The sequence below is a fragment of the Lichenostomus cassidix genome, chromosome 1 (genome assembly GCF_008360975.1).
Source record: "Lichenostomus cassidix isolate B80296 chromosome 1, HeHo_3.0, whole genome shotgun sequence".
Lineage (NCBI taxonomy): Eukaryota > Metazoa > Chordata > Aves > Passeriformes > Meliphagidae > Lichenostomus > Lichenostomus cassidix.
This window is the reverse complement of record NC_139479.1, coordinates 24,204,289-24,221,257: the sequence shown is the minus strand read 5'-3', so window position 1 is coordinate 24,221,257 and position 16,969 is coordinate 24,204,289. Positions and strand designations below refer to the sequence as shown.

General features: G+C 46.4%; 1 protein-coding gene across 5 annotated transcripts in view; it reads right to left on the bottom strand.

Annotated features, from left to right (window-relative positions):
• Positions 1-10,325, bottom strand: part of ARHGEF7 (Rho guanine nucleotide exchange factor 7) — a 118,284-nt gene extending 107,959 nt beyond the window's left edge. The window contains exon 1 of one of the 5 annotated variants that reach the window (XM_085053034.1): positions 9,987-10,325. In XM_085053034.1, the coding sequence (XP_084909160.1) occupies positions 9,987-10,151 (165 nt within the window). In that variant the 5' untranslated portion in view covers positions 10,152-10,325. The remainder of the gene's footprint in view (positions 1-9,986) is intronic. The other 4 variants (XM_085053029.1, XM_085053056.1, XM_085053065.1 and 1 more) reach the window with 4 other exon arrangements.
• Between the last annotated feature and the right edge of the window lie 6,644 nt (positions 10,326-16,969).

Here is a 16,969-nt window from a genome sequence, read left to right as displayed (position 1 = left end):
GGACAGAAAAGAAGGAGTGGCTACACAGGAGGACATCCTCTGCTTCTCGAGGAAGCATCCACTGCTAGGGACAAATGGCAGGTGCAATGCTTCCTCCATATCAATCAGTGAGCAGCTGGGCTGAGAGGACTGCAGATGGAACCCCATGCTCCTCCCAGGACAGCAAGAGGCACAGCTGCACTTCAAAGGATCATATCTTCCACATCCCTAAGTAAGGAGCACTCTGGAGTTGAACCGAACTCAAGGATCCTCTTCAAGGATTGCACTTCATACTGATGGCACATCAGCAGGATGCTATAACTACACTAAAAACACAGGTCGGGATTCTCAACAAAGGGAAGTTTTGTTTTAAAATCAGGTGTCTTGATAGAGCACCAGACCTTACCATGATACAGTTTCTGCAGTACTGTAGCTCTTTAGCACTGACTTTTCCCACCCTATAAACTTGCTACCCACAAACTTTTCAGTAATAATCCACACAGCAGTCAGCATGGGCTAGACACATGTATTTTGGCTTGAGGAAACCCATGCTCTGAAAGCACAGCAGCAGGAACTCAGATAGATAGTAAGAGCTAGATCCAGTAAAAGACTGAAGCTCCTAGACATTCTTCACTAAGGTGCCCAAATTTTACATTCCCAGGATTCATCTAGGCTCTGCATACAGTACAAATAGGAAGGAAGGTGCCTTACAATACACCCTAAAATTATGATTAGCTGAGGATACCCAGCCATGAAGTTAACCAAGACACAGCAGAAGGTAAAAGCAGGTATCTACTTAGTGTCCCAAACTCCAGTCATCTCCTGGACTTGTAAGAGTCCTTTGAGTGTCCCTTGGAAAAACTCTCTGCAAAGTGGTAGATGCCCATTTTTCATTATTAATAGAGCATAAAGGTTCCCAAACCTCTTGCTCTTGGACACTACTCTTGGTGACAGCTACAGTAGCAGTTCTTAGATCCCACTGCCTCACTTCAAAGCTATCAGCATGAGTAACCCCACATCTGATACTCCTCCACATCCTGTATTCCACCTTTCCATCTCTCCCACCTCAGACCACATACCTCAACCTTCCAAACCAGTAGCTCCAATCCCACATTTAGCCACACAAGCTTAACCACCACCTTTTCTCTACAGTCCAATAGGCCACACCAACTCATCAGCCACCACTGCGCTCCCTCTACCTCCACCTTGCTATGCCACCTGAAACCAGGAGCACTTTTGATTGGCTGAAGACTCTTCCAGTTCTTCCAATTTCTTCCCCTGCATATGTTCAGAAATGCTCATCTGCCTGACTACCCTTCATTAACAGTGACCTACATTCAAACACATGAATGTTCTGCTTTAGCTGTTTCAGTTCTTTATTGGAAATAGCCCTCAAAACCTAAGTTCAGATAAGATTGCAAAGGAAATGTACAGTTTGGTTAAAATGCCAGCCAGGTCTTGTGGCAGTCTTTATAAACTAGACCTTATGCAACAATAAGAGCCACTTTTTTCTGTTAATCTGCTCTCCAAAAATGACACTACAGAATTGATTCAGCTGTTTGAGCTCATCCTTTCAAATACGTACCTGAATTAAACAATATTCAGGAAAACAGTATGTTTTTTGAAGTAGAAGTAAAGTACTTTTGCCACTTCCCTTGCACCCTGATTAAATTCACATAAAAGTACATAGATTCACATTGCATCTGGAAAGTTCAGGCTGGACATTAGGGAGATTTTCCTCAGAGAAAGCGTGATTAAACATTGGAATGGGCTGCCCAGGGAGGTAGTCACCATACCTGGAGGTATTTAAGAAGAGACTGTATGTGGCACTCAGTGCCATTTAGTGCCATAGTCTACCTGACATGGTGGTGGTCAGTCAAAGACTTGATGATCTGAGAGGTCTTTTCCAACCTAATTGATTATGATTTTGTGGAAGCCTATAAACTGACTCCCAGGAGGCAGGTATTTAACCCAGCCCTGAGATACAAACACAGAAAATTAAAGGCACCAGGGAAGTCCGTATGGTACTTTTGTTTTCTCAAGTTTCCACCAAATTTTTATATTTCATGCAGAAAACATGTTGACACAGCATTAAGAAATTGAGAATGCCATGTACATAAAACTTACAAGGCTGGCAGCTGTCTTTGCAACTGCAATTAGGATCCTTGCAGGTCCACCCTGTGACCTGAACTACCAGGACTCCTACCAGAGCACATGCACAGGAGTGTGCCTGAAGGGTGTGATATATACACATAACAAAGTCTGGTTGCAGCTGCAGGAGTAATCTGCTTTCCTGTGCTTCCTAAAAGCTAAAAATTAATAATCCTAATTCCTGTAGTCTTGCTTATTTTCATGCTGTTTTAAAGAAAAAGAGGAGATCAGCAAACACAGAACTGACCCCATCCCCACGCAGCATCATCAGCCTCAGGCTGCAGAGCTCCAGGAGTGCCAGCATTAGGCATCCACAGGAAGATGTGTATTTCCCTGAAGTCAGTGAGTGAAAAAAGCCTGATTAAGTGCAGCTCCAGGTGTGGGCTTGGCAAGAACTGAACCAAAGAGATTCCCCTGTGAAGGAAGGCTGACAGGGAGGGGTTTTGCACCCCTTCTCAAGTAAACCCTGCAGTGTTTCCTGTGGAGCATCGCTGTTTTGATGCAGCGCAAGCTCAGGCTTCAGGAGTCCAATCACTCAGGGTTTGTTTACACTGAGAGAGCTCTGCTGCTAGATATGCTGGCATCGCTCCTCAGTGTGGATGTAACATATGCCAGAGAGGGAATTCCTCTGCCAGTCTAACAGTACCTCTTCCCCCAGTGACATTAACGAAGCCAACAAAAGCACTTTTCTGACAGCACAGCTGCACCAGTGGGGGGTATATGATTTTTACTGCTTTCCCCCTGCCCCCACCCCATTAAAATATTCCATAGGACTACTAAAGCCCTACAGAAGGGATGGATTCTCTTCTGGGCAAGCTGCCAACATCATCCAATAGCACTCACTGCAGAGCAGGAAAATGGAGACCTGTATTAAACACACTTAGACCCAAGCAGGGTTTCATCGGCCAGGAAGGGACAGCGCACTCTGCCCACAGGGTGTTGGTGATCCATGATGAGGAGCAGCACAATGGAAACTTCTTGCAGATGAAGCTGGCCACCCCTCCTCAACTCCCCACCACGATGAGAGTGCTGAGGCACAACTGGAACAGCTTGCCCAGATAAGTCAGGGATGTCTCATCCCTGGAAGCATTCCAGGACAGGCTGGACGGGACTTTGAGCAACCTGGTCTAGCAGAAGGTGTCCCTGCCCATGGCAGGGGTGCTGGAGCTAGATGATCTTAAGATCCCTCCCAACCCAAACCACTTTGTGATTCTATGACTCTGGTGGTGGGTAATGGCAGCAACCACATCATACTGAGAGACGTGGAGAGAAAATAGCTTTGCTCTATGCAGCAAAGTGCGGGAGAGAGCAGGAGTGTCACACTGGCTGAGGATCAGGGAGTAAAGCTCAGCCAGCCAAGGTGCAAGACCGACACTGCTTCCATGCTGCCAGCTCACAGTATTTGTGCAAGCCCTGTCATGCTTGAAATGGTTTAAGGTGCCAGCTCTTCAAATCACAGCCACTGGGTAACAACTAATTAAAACTGTTACTTAAGGAAGATGTATACTGAATTCCCCTCAGTGATTTATAGCCAGATTTTAATAATGTATATGCATATTATATAATGTATATATAATTATATGTGTGTGTGTGTATTTATAAATGCACTTATATACATACATAGTTTGCAAACTTCAATTTTAAAGCCAAACTTCCAGTTTTCTAAGGCTGGAATTACAGTCTTAAACTTTTTCAGCTGAACAATGTGGTGCCCTCAACCATTAGCATGCAGTGTAACCAGAGGGGAGAATGCTGGTGGCATCCCCACAGTTCTTTTTTTTCTACACACAGACACAGCATTTGGAGGATAGTCTGGGTAGCAGTAGGGCACCTGAGGGCTAAATAATCATTTTTTCTGTCGTCCATACTGTGTACAGGCATAAAAATAACATCTATAAAAACTGTGGAAAAGACATTAATGAGAGTAAGATCAGCAGAACTACATTATTGTTCTGTATTTTCTTACAAAAAACAATTTTATCATCAACAGTTTCCTTAACTGCCCCCTCTTCTCAGGATCTGACTTATTTACCCTCCTTTAACTCAGTCTAGACCTTTATACATGGACAGGATCCAGTTTTCAAGGAAAAAGACAGCACACACACACAAGTCCTCTGCTTCCTCAATGAGCACAGGCAGACTGTATTTCTGTGGATAATATCCCAGTCACCAGAATTACAGAGCCAGCACACAGACAGGAAAAGCAAGGGCATTCTCCTTCAGAGCATTCATGCACCCTGCTCTCCCAAGGCATTAGGACTAACACGGTAAATGACAAGTCTGTAACAGGACCAAACAATCCTAGGAAGCTCACGGTAACACTGACAAGAACAGCATTTTTCAGGAAAAAGGCACTCTTGTTTGGAATATCTTTTCCCCAGGCTCTCAGCTCGTCCTTGCAGGGTTTCCACCCTGGTGCATTCATACACACACTGGCGTTCCCCGAGCATGCAGCCACGGCAGGCACAGCTGCCCAGCACGGATTATTCTTGCCAGAAGCTCAATAATCTCCTTGGGAGGACTATTGCAGAGGGAAGAGAGCATATGCACATTAAAATGCAGATTTTGCTTCCTGCCTCCCAGGTCTAGTCCTGTGATGACCTTCTGCTGCTGCCACAATACTAGCAACCACAATACCTTCCCAACAGATTTCAGTGAGCGAAGGCAGGACAGTCTTTGGGTCAGCCAGGCAGACCCTAACAGCCTCACCAGGGCTTCAGGGTGAAAACATTGTGCCAGAAGAACTTCCAAAATGCAGATTGCTCGGGGCCAACTAGCACTGGGAAATTTCTACCTTAGGAGTAATGTCTGCACTGCTGGTGGGATGTTCTCAAGCTCTGTCTAGGCTCCACATTCAGCTCACAGCCAGTGTTGCACCTTCCGCAGAGATACTGGGCTATAAAAATTGTCACTTGTTATTAATATTAACTCTGGCTCCAAAACACCTTTCCTTTCTTCTTCCTTCACAACACGTGAAATATCATGTTGAGGTCACACCTTGTCACAACAGGAGAGAAGTATGCTTAACCCCAATACTTCCATGTGAAATCAGAGTTAAGTGAACATAAATCTCCCTTTGCCCGAGCCATAGGTACACACACTCATCACAGGGACAAGGCTGGTGACATGGCTGCCACACATGGCAGCCCAAACCCTTCTTTTGGATACTCTGACTCTGTCCTTGTGCACATATACAACAATTCATTTGCCTTGTGAATCGCAAAGAGTTAATTCATTTCTGAATTACAATTCAGAACACCTCATTTAGCCAAAGACCTCTATCATTAAAAAGAGAATCATACACATATATGAGGTATTTGTACACAGATCTTAATCTTTCCTGCCATCAGTCCTGGTACTATCCCAATTAATAACCAAATTAATGTCAATGCCACTACCCAGTCCTCCACAGGGAAAAGGATGACGTTTCCTTTCAGCCATGCACCAAGTCTCATCCAGCAAGAGAGAGAGCAGTGTCTGTTTTCCCGGGGCCAGCCCCGGGCTGTCCGTCTCCCACCTCAGCGATGCGGGAGCAGCGAGAGGAAGCGGCTGTGTTTTGGATGAGCCTCCCACGCGCAGGAGAGCAGCTCCTGGGCTGTTCAATCTACGCTCAGAGCATCGGCTGGGGATGGTCCATTCGACAGAGGGGGGCCGGGGCTGCGAGACCCAGCCGCACAGCCAGCACGCTCCCCATGCCCTGCCGTCAGAGCACCGAGCCAGCTGCTCTGTGCCCTCCAGGAGCCCCCGACGGGAGGGGGGCACCACGGGGTGTCAAATGGCTGCTGCATCACAGTCCCCGATGCGTCTTCCCTATTCTCCCCAAACAGAACAAAGCTGTCCTCAAAACGACGCTTTCTGTCGAACAGCTGACCAAAAATAAAAGTACAAACAAAACTTAATGGAGCGCGAAGCCTCATATGACAAGGAAAATTCCCGCTCCAATTCTGATCTCTGTTTACAACGTTGAAAGTGGGTCAAACTGGTCTGCGATGGAGGAATCTGTTTGGAAAATGATCTCTGCGAGGAAAAGCATCTAAGCGGCAGACAACTGCACTGCAATGCTTCCACGGGGATCCTTCCCTGCCATCAGAGTAACTCAGTTTTACTACACAAGGTTGAAATCCTGTCACTTGAAATTATGGCTTTTTATTCAAATTACTTAAATTCAGCAATTCCATATCTTTTGGAGCAAAACAACTAACCAGGGTGTTTCAGCACAGATCACCGTGCTTTAACACACTAAGACATGGCTGGATTTGGATAGGGTGGGGGAAGCTTTTGTCAGTTTTCTTGATTTCGCGTTTTTTCTTTAATAATTGCCCTCACATTTGTTCATTTCCTGTGTTTAGGACAAGGTTATTGAGCAGTACCATCACACTGCTATAACCCAACTGTTTTGCTTTAGCCTGTTATGGTCTCTTTCAAAATGCAAAGGAATGATTATGACATTAAATGGGAGCCAAAAAATAAGAAACAGTCTGTAACAATATTACTTTCCAAGGTATTTTTATTCCAGCTTCTTGAAATCTAGTGAATTTAATATCTGTCCTTTTCTGTTGTTCAAGATAGAAGATGAGATGACTGTAATGTAAACAAATTCAGGCAAAACTTCCTGGCAAGCAGCTCTGTAGGTTGTTCTGTGCAATGTTCGTACACAAATACACAGCATTCTAAAGGAAGAATATACTAACCAGCCTCGAAACACACTAATTTGTTTTATTGACATATGAAAATTCTGTTATTTGACCTTCAAGTGCCTGATTCTTTTTTTGGTCGCACAATCTTTATTTTATTAAAAATCTTCTACTAATTACTCTCAGGCTTAAAAAAGCATAAAATGTCAAAAAATGTATTACTGCATTCCTGCATATATTGAATCCTCTTTCTAATCTGTTTTTGAAAGGAAGAAATACATTTATACCATTTTCTAGAAAACATCCTTAAAAGCACCCCAAGCTGATAAACATTCCTTCATATTTGTAATTTGTATTTTTTTTATGTTCCGTTTGGTTCTGGTTACTATTTTGTATTTACAGGACAATGAGCTCTGTGAGTCTTCAAAGTGTCTGCTAATGTCAGATATTTATAGAAAGTTATGATTGCAAATGATTTTAAGAACTGAATCAGTCTACATCCATGGGACAAACCTTGTCTCTTTTAGACTTCAAAAATGTCCAGTTTTAACTGGAGACTTTCAGGGCAAATAAGGAATAAAAAGGCTCATATTTTAAATGCACTCAGTATAAAAAAAGTAACAACAAACAGTAGTAGCAAAAAAGACTTGGAAAAAATAACATGGCAAAGGATGTGAATTTTATATCTTTTTTCTAACAAACAAACAAAAAAAAAAGAATTAAGTAACATGGAAACAGCTCAGACATAACGTACATAAGAACATGAGAGAAGTATGGGGTATAAACCCTGAGCCTACAGAAAAAGAATAATTATGAAGCCAGATGGAAAAATGAGTTTGTGTGTCACTCAGATACATCTGTGAATTAGAAAGTGTGAATGGCCCACGGAAATAAGAAGTTACCCTCACAGAACCAAAGATCCCCTAAAAAAAGATTTTAAAAGGGCTATTTCTTCCCACACTTACAACTAAGTCAAAGCCAGAGGAGACACACCAGGTCAGAAGGGACGTCCAGGGCAGCTGCCTGTCCCAGCACCCTGCTCGACGCGGGGAGAGCTCGGGGAGGTGGGAGGCTGCGAGGCGCCAGCGTTCCTCCCGCCCTGGCTGCCATCCCAGCCTGCACACCACCCGCTGCAAACCCCGTGCTGCTGCACCACGAGCTCCACGAGAAGTCCCACTGACAGCTCTAAGCATGCCAGGCTGGCGTCAGGGTTGGTGGTTGGGAGCTGTGCCCCTCTGCAAAGCCTTCTCTGCCTATAGGTGCTGTGAAGGGACCCCAAACACGAGAGGTGTCTGCTCCTCTGAGATGAAAAGAGAGCCTTTCATTCACTACCCGAGCTGTTCCCAATTACACTGTAACAGAAAAGCACATTGAGTTGGGAAACACTATTTTAACACTTATTTCTGTTATGCTTTTTTGTTTATTTTGTTGTTCAGTAGAGCCTGTTTGCCAGATTGAGTGCAGGACCCCATTTTACTAGGCTTGACATCTACACAAAGGGGAAAGACCTTTTCTGCCCCAAAGCTCAGAACCCAAAGTCCAAGAGGTGCTCAGGGAGCGTGCCTGGAGCAGCACTGTGGGACAGGCTGCCAAAACCCTCCCTGGGCTTCGTGCCACCAGGCAAAAGAGCTTGGGGACAAGGAGGCACGGGCAGAGCCTCAGAGACAGTGGATAGTCAAGTGGAGGATCCCCACCTGCCCTCAGCCCCATGTCACATGTGTCACCCTGGATGGCAGAACAGGACATTTACCTGCTCTGAAGCCCCAGTTCACAGCCCAGTGCACCAGACAACAGTTTGGACCTCATGTACCACCTCCACAAAGCCACAGCACCTTGGGAGCAGGGACATCCTCTTCAACGCTATTGCCTGAACAGCCACTCTGGGGGAAACGGTGGCGGGGAAAGCTGGCAGCAGCAGCGGCAGTGGCTTCAGCTGTCCCAGCTAGTCCCACTGGCTCCCATGGTAGTCCCTGAGTTGCCCACACTCACACAGCCACCAACACACTGTGCCTGCTCTCATCACTTCCATCAGCCACCAATAGCACTGCAGGCTCCCATGGGGTTTCCATATCCTGATGCCATCTCCTCATTTACCTATGAATTTTGGGAGGAAGAAATGATCTACTAAATCCTTCAGAAAGGGACTCCAGTCCAGAGCCAAGACCTCCACGCTACAGTACAACAAAGAAGAGTAACACCCCCAGTGGGTGGCAAACGGAAGAACCAAAGGGAGACAGCCCAGCCCAGTGTCCTGCAGAGCTCAAGGCACCAGTTTCAACTCTGTGGGTCTGCAGACTACTTGAAATAGAGCCACAAAAGGTAACAAAAGCCCACTGTCAGCAGGCTCTAACGAGTGGAGTGCTCTGCCAACTGCAGCAGGTGAAAAATATGGTGTTACTTTCAAGCAAGAAGTTATCCCATCAGCATAGCAGATGACCTTCATCAATCTTCTCTTCACCACCCTGGACTGGCTCACAAGCAAAGTTTTGTCAATATGTGGGTTTCTATGAGCACTACATTACTGAACATCAGGTGAGACAACAGCACCGTCCCAAGTTTTGAGGCACAACCAAACCCGTTTCCCTCTAGCTGAGCTAAGACGGGAATTACGTACACACACAGAAGACATAAAAGTTACCTGACAGAGTGCATTTTCTTCAAACACAATGCCAAATAGAGCTGCAACGCGTTTTTTCAACCCGAAGAAAAAGGATGAGATTTTTTCCACAGGCTACTACACAGTAAAGGACCCAAATAACGCTAAAACAGCCTTCAAGAAAACTAAGCGTCAAATGCTAAAATGTCCTTCAGAGGCTGGAAGGGATGAGCTGAATCACCTCCCAAGCGAGGTGAGGCACCGGCTATTCCAGCAGTTGCGTAGATAAGTTTGCAGCCGGCTTGTAGCACGCAAAAAAGGGTCCATAGTCCACCCCCCAAATTAATGCATCTCCCGCGCACAGCCAGGACTCCGCTTTGGGGAGCGGAGCGCTTGTAAAACACTTGCAGAACAGTGGCCCCTCAGGGGGGAAGCCCCTCCAGCCCGGCTGCCGCTCCCCGCTCTCCCCCGGCCCTCCACCGGGGATCGACCCCGCGTCCCCACCGCCCTCCCCGGGCCCGGGGGTCCCTCCTCCGGCTCGGGGGGCGGCGCGGGCGGGGCCGGGGCCGGGGGCGGCGGGCCCGGCCGCACAAAGGGCGGCGGGGCGGGGGGCGCCGGGCACTTACTTTGTCTATGGTGCCCGGGAGCAGGCGCTCGAGCAGGCGGCACAGCACCACGCCGTCCTTCAGGGAGGACTGAAGGAAGCCCTCGGGGTCGGAGATGGTCTTTTTGGGCGACTCCAGCACGCCCAGGGCGATGAGCCACGTAACGGTCTGCTCCGCCGAATTCATGGCGATGGCGGCGGCGGGGCGGGGGTCGCGGCGCCCCGCGCCTCGCGTGGGTTTTGTGTCTGCCCCGGCGGGGGCTTCAGACGGAGGCCGGCGGCGCCGCCCCCATGTGAATGCAGATGACGACGCCCCGGCCCCGCCGCTACAGACACATGCAGCTGCAGTGCCGCCTCCTCCCCGCCCCCCCGCCGCCGCCGCCGCCGCCGCCGCCGCCCCATGACATCACTGGCAGCGGCGGCGGGCGGGGGCCGCGCGCCCGCGGAGACCCGCGCTGCGCTCCGCGCCCGCTGCGCGCACAGGGGCGGCCCGCGGGCTCCCCCTAGCGGGCGGCCGGCGCCTCCGCGGGCGCGCAGCGGGGAGGGAGCGGAGCGGGAGCCGCCGGGCACCGCCGGCCGCGGGGAAAAGTTGCGGGATCCCCCTGCCCCTCATCTTTCCCTCGGACAGCGCCGTCGCGCAGGGAACGAACCTCCCGAGCCTTCGGCGCCGGGCTCGGGGCCGCTGATTTCCGACCATCTGCCTCTGGGAGCACCGGCGGCTGGTTCCCGGCGACCGGCCGCATTAACGCCATCTCCGCCTTTGCCCGTCGTTCCCTCGCGCAAGGAAACCCGTTCGGCAGCCTCGGCCCAGCAGCCGGGTCGCGGGATCGCCCCGGTGTGCGCCATCCCCGCCGTGCGCCTGTCGGGATGCTCCATCCCCGGAGCGCCTCCCGCCAGCTTCCACCGCGATGGTCTGCGGCACCCGCTGGGAAGCCAGCGTAAATACTCAGGAGTGTGACGGCTAACCTGAAACAGAGCCTTCCTGTGCCTTTTATTCTGACAAAACCCATTCCTCGAGGCTTTGCTTGGACAGGACACTCTGAGCAATCAGTATTTTTTTGGTAGGATCTGGCTGGTGCGGGCTCCCAGGGTCCCTCTGTTGCCATCAGCCTCCTTGATGTAGCACACACACCTGGAGAGGTGATCCCACCACAGCCCCTGCTCTCTCCTCTTCCCTTCTTGCCCCACCTGATCCCCTCGAGGGGTAAAACGCCTCCAAGGCAGAGTTAGAGGGATAATGCCAACCCAAACTCATTTCTGCTGTTCTGCTTCCAGCCTGGTGTGCTGCATCCACCACTATCCCAGTCACTCAGCAGCAGCTCTGGTAGGTTCTTCTGACCTGGAATCTCCTCCCAAACCACAGGCCAGCCCAGAAAGACAGAGAAGCATGTCGATTTCAGACAAGCCAATCTAATTTCAACATTCAATATCCTTCTAACTCGTAATAGGTGCAGATTTTCTTAAACTCTGATGCCTTAGGTAGATACCTCTTCCAAAATTTGTCTTTCCTTTTGCTCCTTGTTTGGTTGAGGTGAGAGCAGCACACTGGGCTCTGCCAGTATTAATGCCCACCCAAACTCAAGCAGGGTGGGATAACCAAGCACAACGCCCACAGGAATGGTCAGAAGGCATTTATTATCTCAGCAGCCCCAGCAGGGTTCCCCAGTAGTTTCCCGAGCCAGGTAAGCAGCACGTGGGGACATCCCTATTGGTCCAGGGTCAAAAACCATTGGCATGAGTTCATGAAGCTTTTTATGTGAAAGATGTGATGACTACATGAACAAGGGGAAAAGCGTGTGGCTGATTACAGTAGAGAGCATGATACACGACACATTGTGGGAAATCCCATCCAAAGGCAATGGAGTAACAACAAATCACAATGCAGAATAGGGATATTAACCAAGCATACAGGGTTTCATTACAAGCAATAGCTGGGATATCACTGACCTATCCCGTCCATTACCTATCTCCTCACCATTCTTCTGTGCTTAACTGTACACCCTTCCACATTTATTTTGAGCAACAGCTTCCTATCCAATAATTTGCTGGCTATGAAGAACACAAACATGGCAATTCTTTGCCATTGGAAAGCTGAGTGGATGGATTGCCTGGAGACTTTTGAAACAAGCTTGACACAAGTAGGAAAACCATTTCCAGAGGTTGAAAGGGAAAAAATGGAAGCACCCAAAAGATTTAGGAGCATGCCACTCCGTTCCTGGCTTCCTTTCTTGTCAATTTTTCCCCTGCAAGGTATTTACTACAAATCACCTGAACTCTCTGCACAGCTCCCTTGTTTTATTCTTTCCTCCTGTGTGCCCCAGTACTGTCCATATATAACGCAAACTTGTAGGACATACAGATGTTTGGCATCTGCACCATCCAGCGAGTGGAGCCCATGTTTTTGAAATAACAAAATTTGGGAGTTTTGAAATAACACAAACAATTAAACATATAATTATTGCAAATCTGTACTCCTTCTTTGTTTCACAATTAAACATGTTCGGACTCTCTTAGGTCTTGACTTTGGTCCCACTGTTGCTTCTAAATCATAAACTGATGACATCTTTATTCAAGCATCCATTTTGATAGTATTTCAATCATCTAAGTTCTTTCTGAAGGCATCAGAGATGGACGATTTTAACCAATTTTTTTCTGCAAAGCATTTAAAATATATGCAAAGCTGAAAAAATAATTTTGGAACTGGCTCTCATAAATAGAGGATACATGTGAAGCATATACATAGGTCCAGGTAACTTCCAGATCTTAAATCTCTTTATGCAAGCAAAAAGATTTTTATATTTTGGTTGTTTTTTTTGTTTTGGTTTTTTTTTTTGTTTAATAATATCTGGACCTTTTTTTGAACAAGAAAGGAAGCAATATTCTATTGAATACATCAGGCAGCTTTGGCAAAGATCTAGTAGTTTTAACAGCACGTCATTTTCTATAAATAAAGATTAAGCAGTTGACAATTTATTTGGTCTTTTCCAAGCTTTTGTCATATTTTTATGAGAAGTTACTAAGGAAACCAGGTAGGCACGAGGTAGAAGGTAAATTTCTGCCATGGATTAGCAAGTAGTTGAAAGACAAAACAGCAGGAATAAATTGCCAGTTTTCAATTTGACCAAAAAGTTACCAGTAGAGATACTTCCTCTATTCTGTGCTATGAATTAACTGAAAGTCTCCAAAAGACAATTATACTTCTGTGGGTTTTATTTAGTCTTTTAGCCTGAGCAATTTGCTTTGGAGGAGGGAGAGCAGGAGAGGAAGAAAAGAGCAGGTAAAGAACACTACTCCTTAATTTTGGACTTTCGTTTGCCATTTTTCATTTAACTGTTAATACTTTGTCTGCCTGCCCCTGGGCAGCAATGAGATGCTTTGGCCAGATACAAAACTATGTGTTTTTCCTGTGCCAAACCAAGGTCAGGATTTCAACATGGAGGTGACTAATTAATTATCAGTCCAGCTTGAACAGAAATTGCCTTGACAGTCTGTAATTAGCTATATAGGGGTCATGCTGGATCAATTGCTGAGCTGGGGTTCCCATGCTATACGTAATTATGTCTGTAGTTTTAGCCCAGGGAGGTTTACATCTCTCTGTAGTTAAAGCCTCACACCAGCAAAGCACACTTCTGTGTTCAACTCAGAGGTGTATTTCCATGTCTAGTTAAACGTACCTTTCAAAAGTATCTTGAGGCTTGTAGAGGAGCTAGTCTTTTGCAGCTCCTGAAAGCAGCTATCACAAGTTCAATACCACCATTTCTCTCTGCTGTTGATTGACTACCTGTCAGCTGAAGGTGTCAGTTAAAACCCATTCACCAAAGATTGTGTTGGTGAACTCAGGAAGGCAGATCGATGAGCTGCGTGGTACTGGCACCAGTGTCAATGAATTAAAAAAAAAATCAAAACCTGCAACAGAGAGCCAATTATTCCATTATCTTTCAAGCTGCAAAGTATTTTAATAGGCAGATGCAAAGTTTTTGGTCCTGAGAGGCCTGTCAATTGAGCATAAATAAATGAGTACCATACAGGGAGCAGATACAGTGCTGAGCAGAAATACAAACACGGGACTCTGACAGCAGGTGTTCAGCCAAGGGTGACAGCAGCAGGATTCTTGGGGCTGCAGTGCTTGGCTCCAGGGCAGAGTGATGGGTGGCCAGGCAGGCTTGGGCCTCTCAAACAGGGATCACAGTATGCAGCATGTTAAATACACAAATGTCCAAGCCATCCCCAAAAAGGAAAAAAAAGCAAAGAAAGAAGGTGCTTTTACACCTCTTCCTTTATGGAGGTTGCAGGCACCTGTTGCAGAATTTGAGGGGAAACAGGATGCTTAGCATCATTAGAGCTTTTAGCTGCGAAAGAGATGTCTCAGAGCTCAAGTTCCTCATTTATTTCCCCTCATCACAGATGTCAAATCTCTCAAGCCTCTAGTATACTTGCTCTACTGCCTCCTGTGCAAGTGCCTTAGGGTCTACTCAATAGCAAAAATACTGTCACCACATCTTTACTTTAAATCAAGGCAGCCTATTGGCACCATGCTCTCATTGAGCTCAGAGCCCAGGCTGCTGCCAAGTCCTTGGCTATCTTAATCCTAGCAGTCTAAATTTTTGTTGGCATTTGACGAGGCAACTAAGACACTCCTGTGTTACAAGCTTTATCACAATCACTCATGCTTTTGTAGCTTTTACCTTGGCTATCCTCTTTAGGTGGAAATATACAGAGTCCTCTGGCAAGTCTGCAGTAGCCCAAAATGTAGCTGTGCTCCTGAGAGCATCAATTCAAGAGCTATGCTGCCTTTGTGTTCTAAGTGCAGTTCAGGATAATGGCATTGATCTGCTACATTCTTTATACTTTCAGAAACCAATAAGTGTCTCTTCTTTCAGCAGAGATGAATATAAAATGAAGGTCCTTGCCACGAGGGGCTTAGTCTAAATCACAGATGATGGAAGATGAAGGATAGACCTGAGAAAGGAAGAAATGAAACAGGACAATAGGCAGCAGCACAGTCATACTTGGGCTCTCTCCACGGAAAGAAACCTATTTTAATTGCTGTTTCAAAAGTTTTATTCACATTTAATGAGGACTGAGAAAGAAATAAAGGATAAGAATTGAACAGCGAGAAATCAAAATGACTAAAATGAATAAAAATGTTTTGAATTTAAACAAACAAACAAAAAAAAGAGCTGAGATTTTCAGATGTTATTAAACAAATGTATAACGAATGAACAGTATTTCCCAAATTTTGCCCTGTATTTTGGTAGCATGAGCTGGAGTAAGTGCATTTTTAACATTGCAGGCTGGACAGAAGGAAATCAGTGGTTCCTGTGTGGAAGGTCTTGGGGGAGGGGAGTTGGCAGTGAGCTCCACCATTTCAGGCCAGACGCAGAGAAAGCTGTGTCCTGCAAGCTGAAATATCACATGCAGATCCCCAGCTGGTGGAAGCTGTCACAGCTCCCTAAAAGTTGATGAATCTATGAAATTTTTAAACAGTGAGCTCTCAAATTTGCGAAGAGCTTTGATCACAGGGGACTGACATGACCATCCATAAAAAAGGCAAATTGGAGTCTAAATTTTATCTGATGAAGAATTTTGGGAAGAATAAAGGTAAGAAAGAGTGTTACTGAGTCATTGGTAGAAATTCATTTGGAGTATAGCACAGAGACTTGGACATTTGTTCTCCGGAAAAACTAAATCACACGGCAACAGAGTCGTTAGACGACTGACAGTGATCTTATGGGAACTCAGCTTGTTTGCCCTGGTGAAACAAAGCCTGAGAAAGGGTACAGGAGGGCCATCTATAAATACACCAGCGGGTAAATATCACAGATAGGCATGCAGCTATTTAAGTTGCACGACAATGCTAGCACAAGAGCAAATGGATATAAGAAGGTCCTGAATAAATTTATGCTGGAAATCAGGAAAATATATTTGATTCTTCTAGCCATAAAAATTTTCAATGCTGATAAGAAAGATCAGGGTGAATAATTCAACTGTTTTTAGAGGGGTGTATAATGTGCAGGTTAAAGCAAGTCTCTGGTTTGGCTGCAGTAGCAGGGACTGGACATCGCCCAGGCTCTGTTCCCCAGCAGACTTTGCATTACGCCTACCAGAATCAAAGTGGGCCAAGCATTCATCATGATGGATAAGGTTTAGTGAGAGAAGTCAAATAAGCAGAACCACAGTCAAAGCCAATCTCTCACTCCCAGTGAATGCTAATGACACTCGTTCATTGCCGCTTGGAAAATACATTTAGTAAACTAGGTTAATGGAAGAAAATCCTCTTCTCTGATATATAGGCTCACATAGTTGGAAGCTACACACAGTGACCCTTGGTTGCATTTTGTAGAGCCTTTTTGTATTCAGATTTTTCAATCCTGTAAAAGTTTGCTACAGATCTATACCTCTTTTATTTTTCAACACACAGCAATTACCAGAGTGAAGTAGCATCCTGCTGCTCCTCTGCCTGTCCTCTGCTTTACTCTGAAGTCCTTAGTGGTAGACAGACAGTTTGAAGACATTTCTGAAGTGTGTGAGGATGGAAGGGCAGCACAGAGAATGAGACAGGGGAAGAGAGCACAGGTAGATAGAAGCTGTTGGTCAATGCACTGAGCAGCAGCATCAAAATATATAGCTCTTCTATCAGTGTATTTATGACAAGATCTCCACACTTTGCTCAGGTAAAGAGAAAGATAACTGATTTTGATGGGATTGGTAAACTGCTGAGGTCTGGAGAGGATTCTTATTCACAGTTGTATAGGTGGCCAACATACTGGACACATTTGATAAAACTGTAAGACTGGATTAGTTCCCATTCACAGGGGAATTGCTGCCGCCCTAGAGCACAGCAAGTGTCACCATCTGCTGGGTCACTCTCGTGCTTTTTTGGGCATGGGGATTGCACTGGCTGTCACTGACAGCAGGGCATGCTCGGAGGAAGGTTTTAGGAACCTGCTCCCCTGGCACCCTGCCAGAGCCCCAGCCTGGTGTGCAGCAGGGCTCGACAGAATA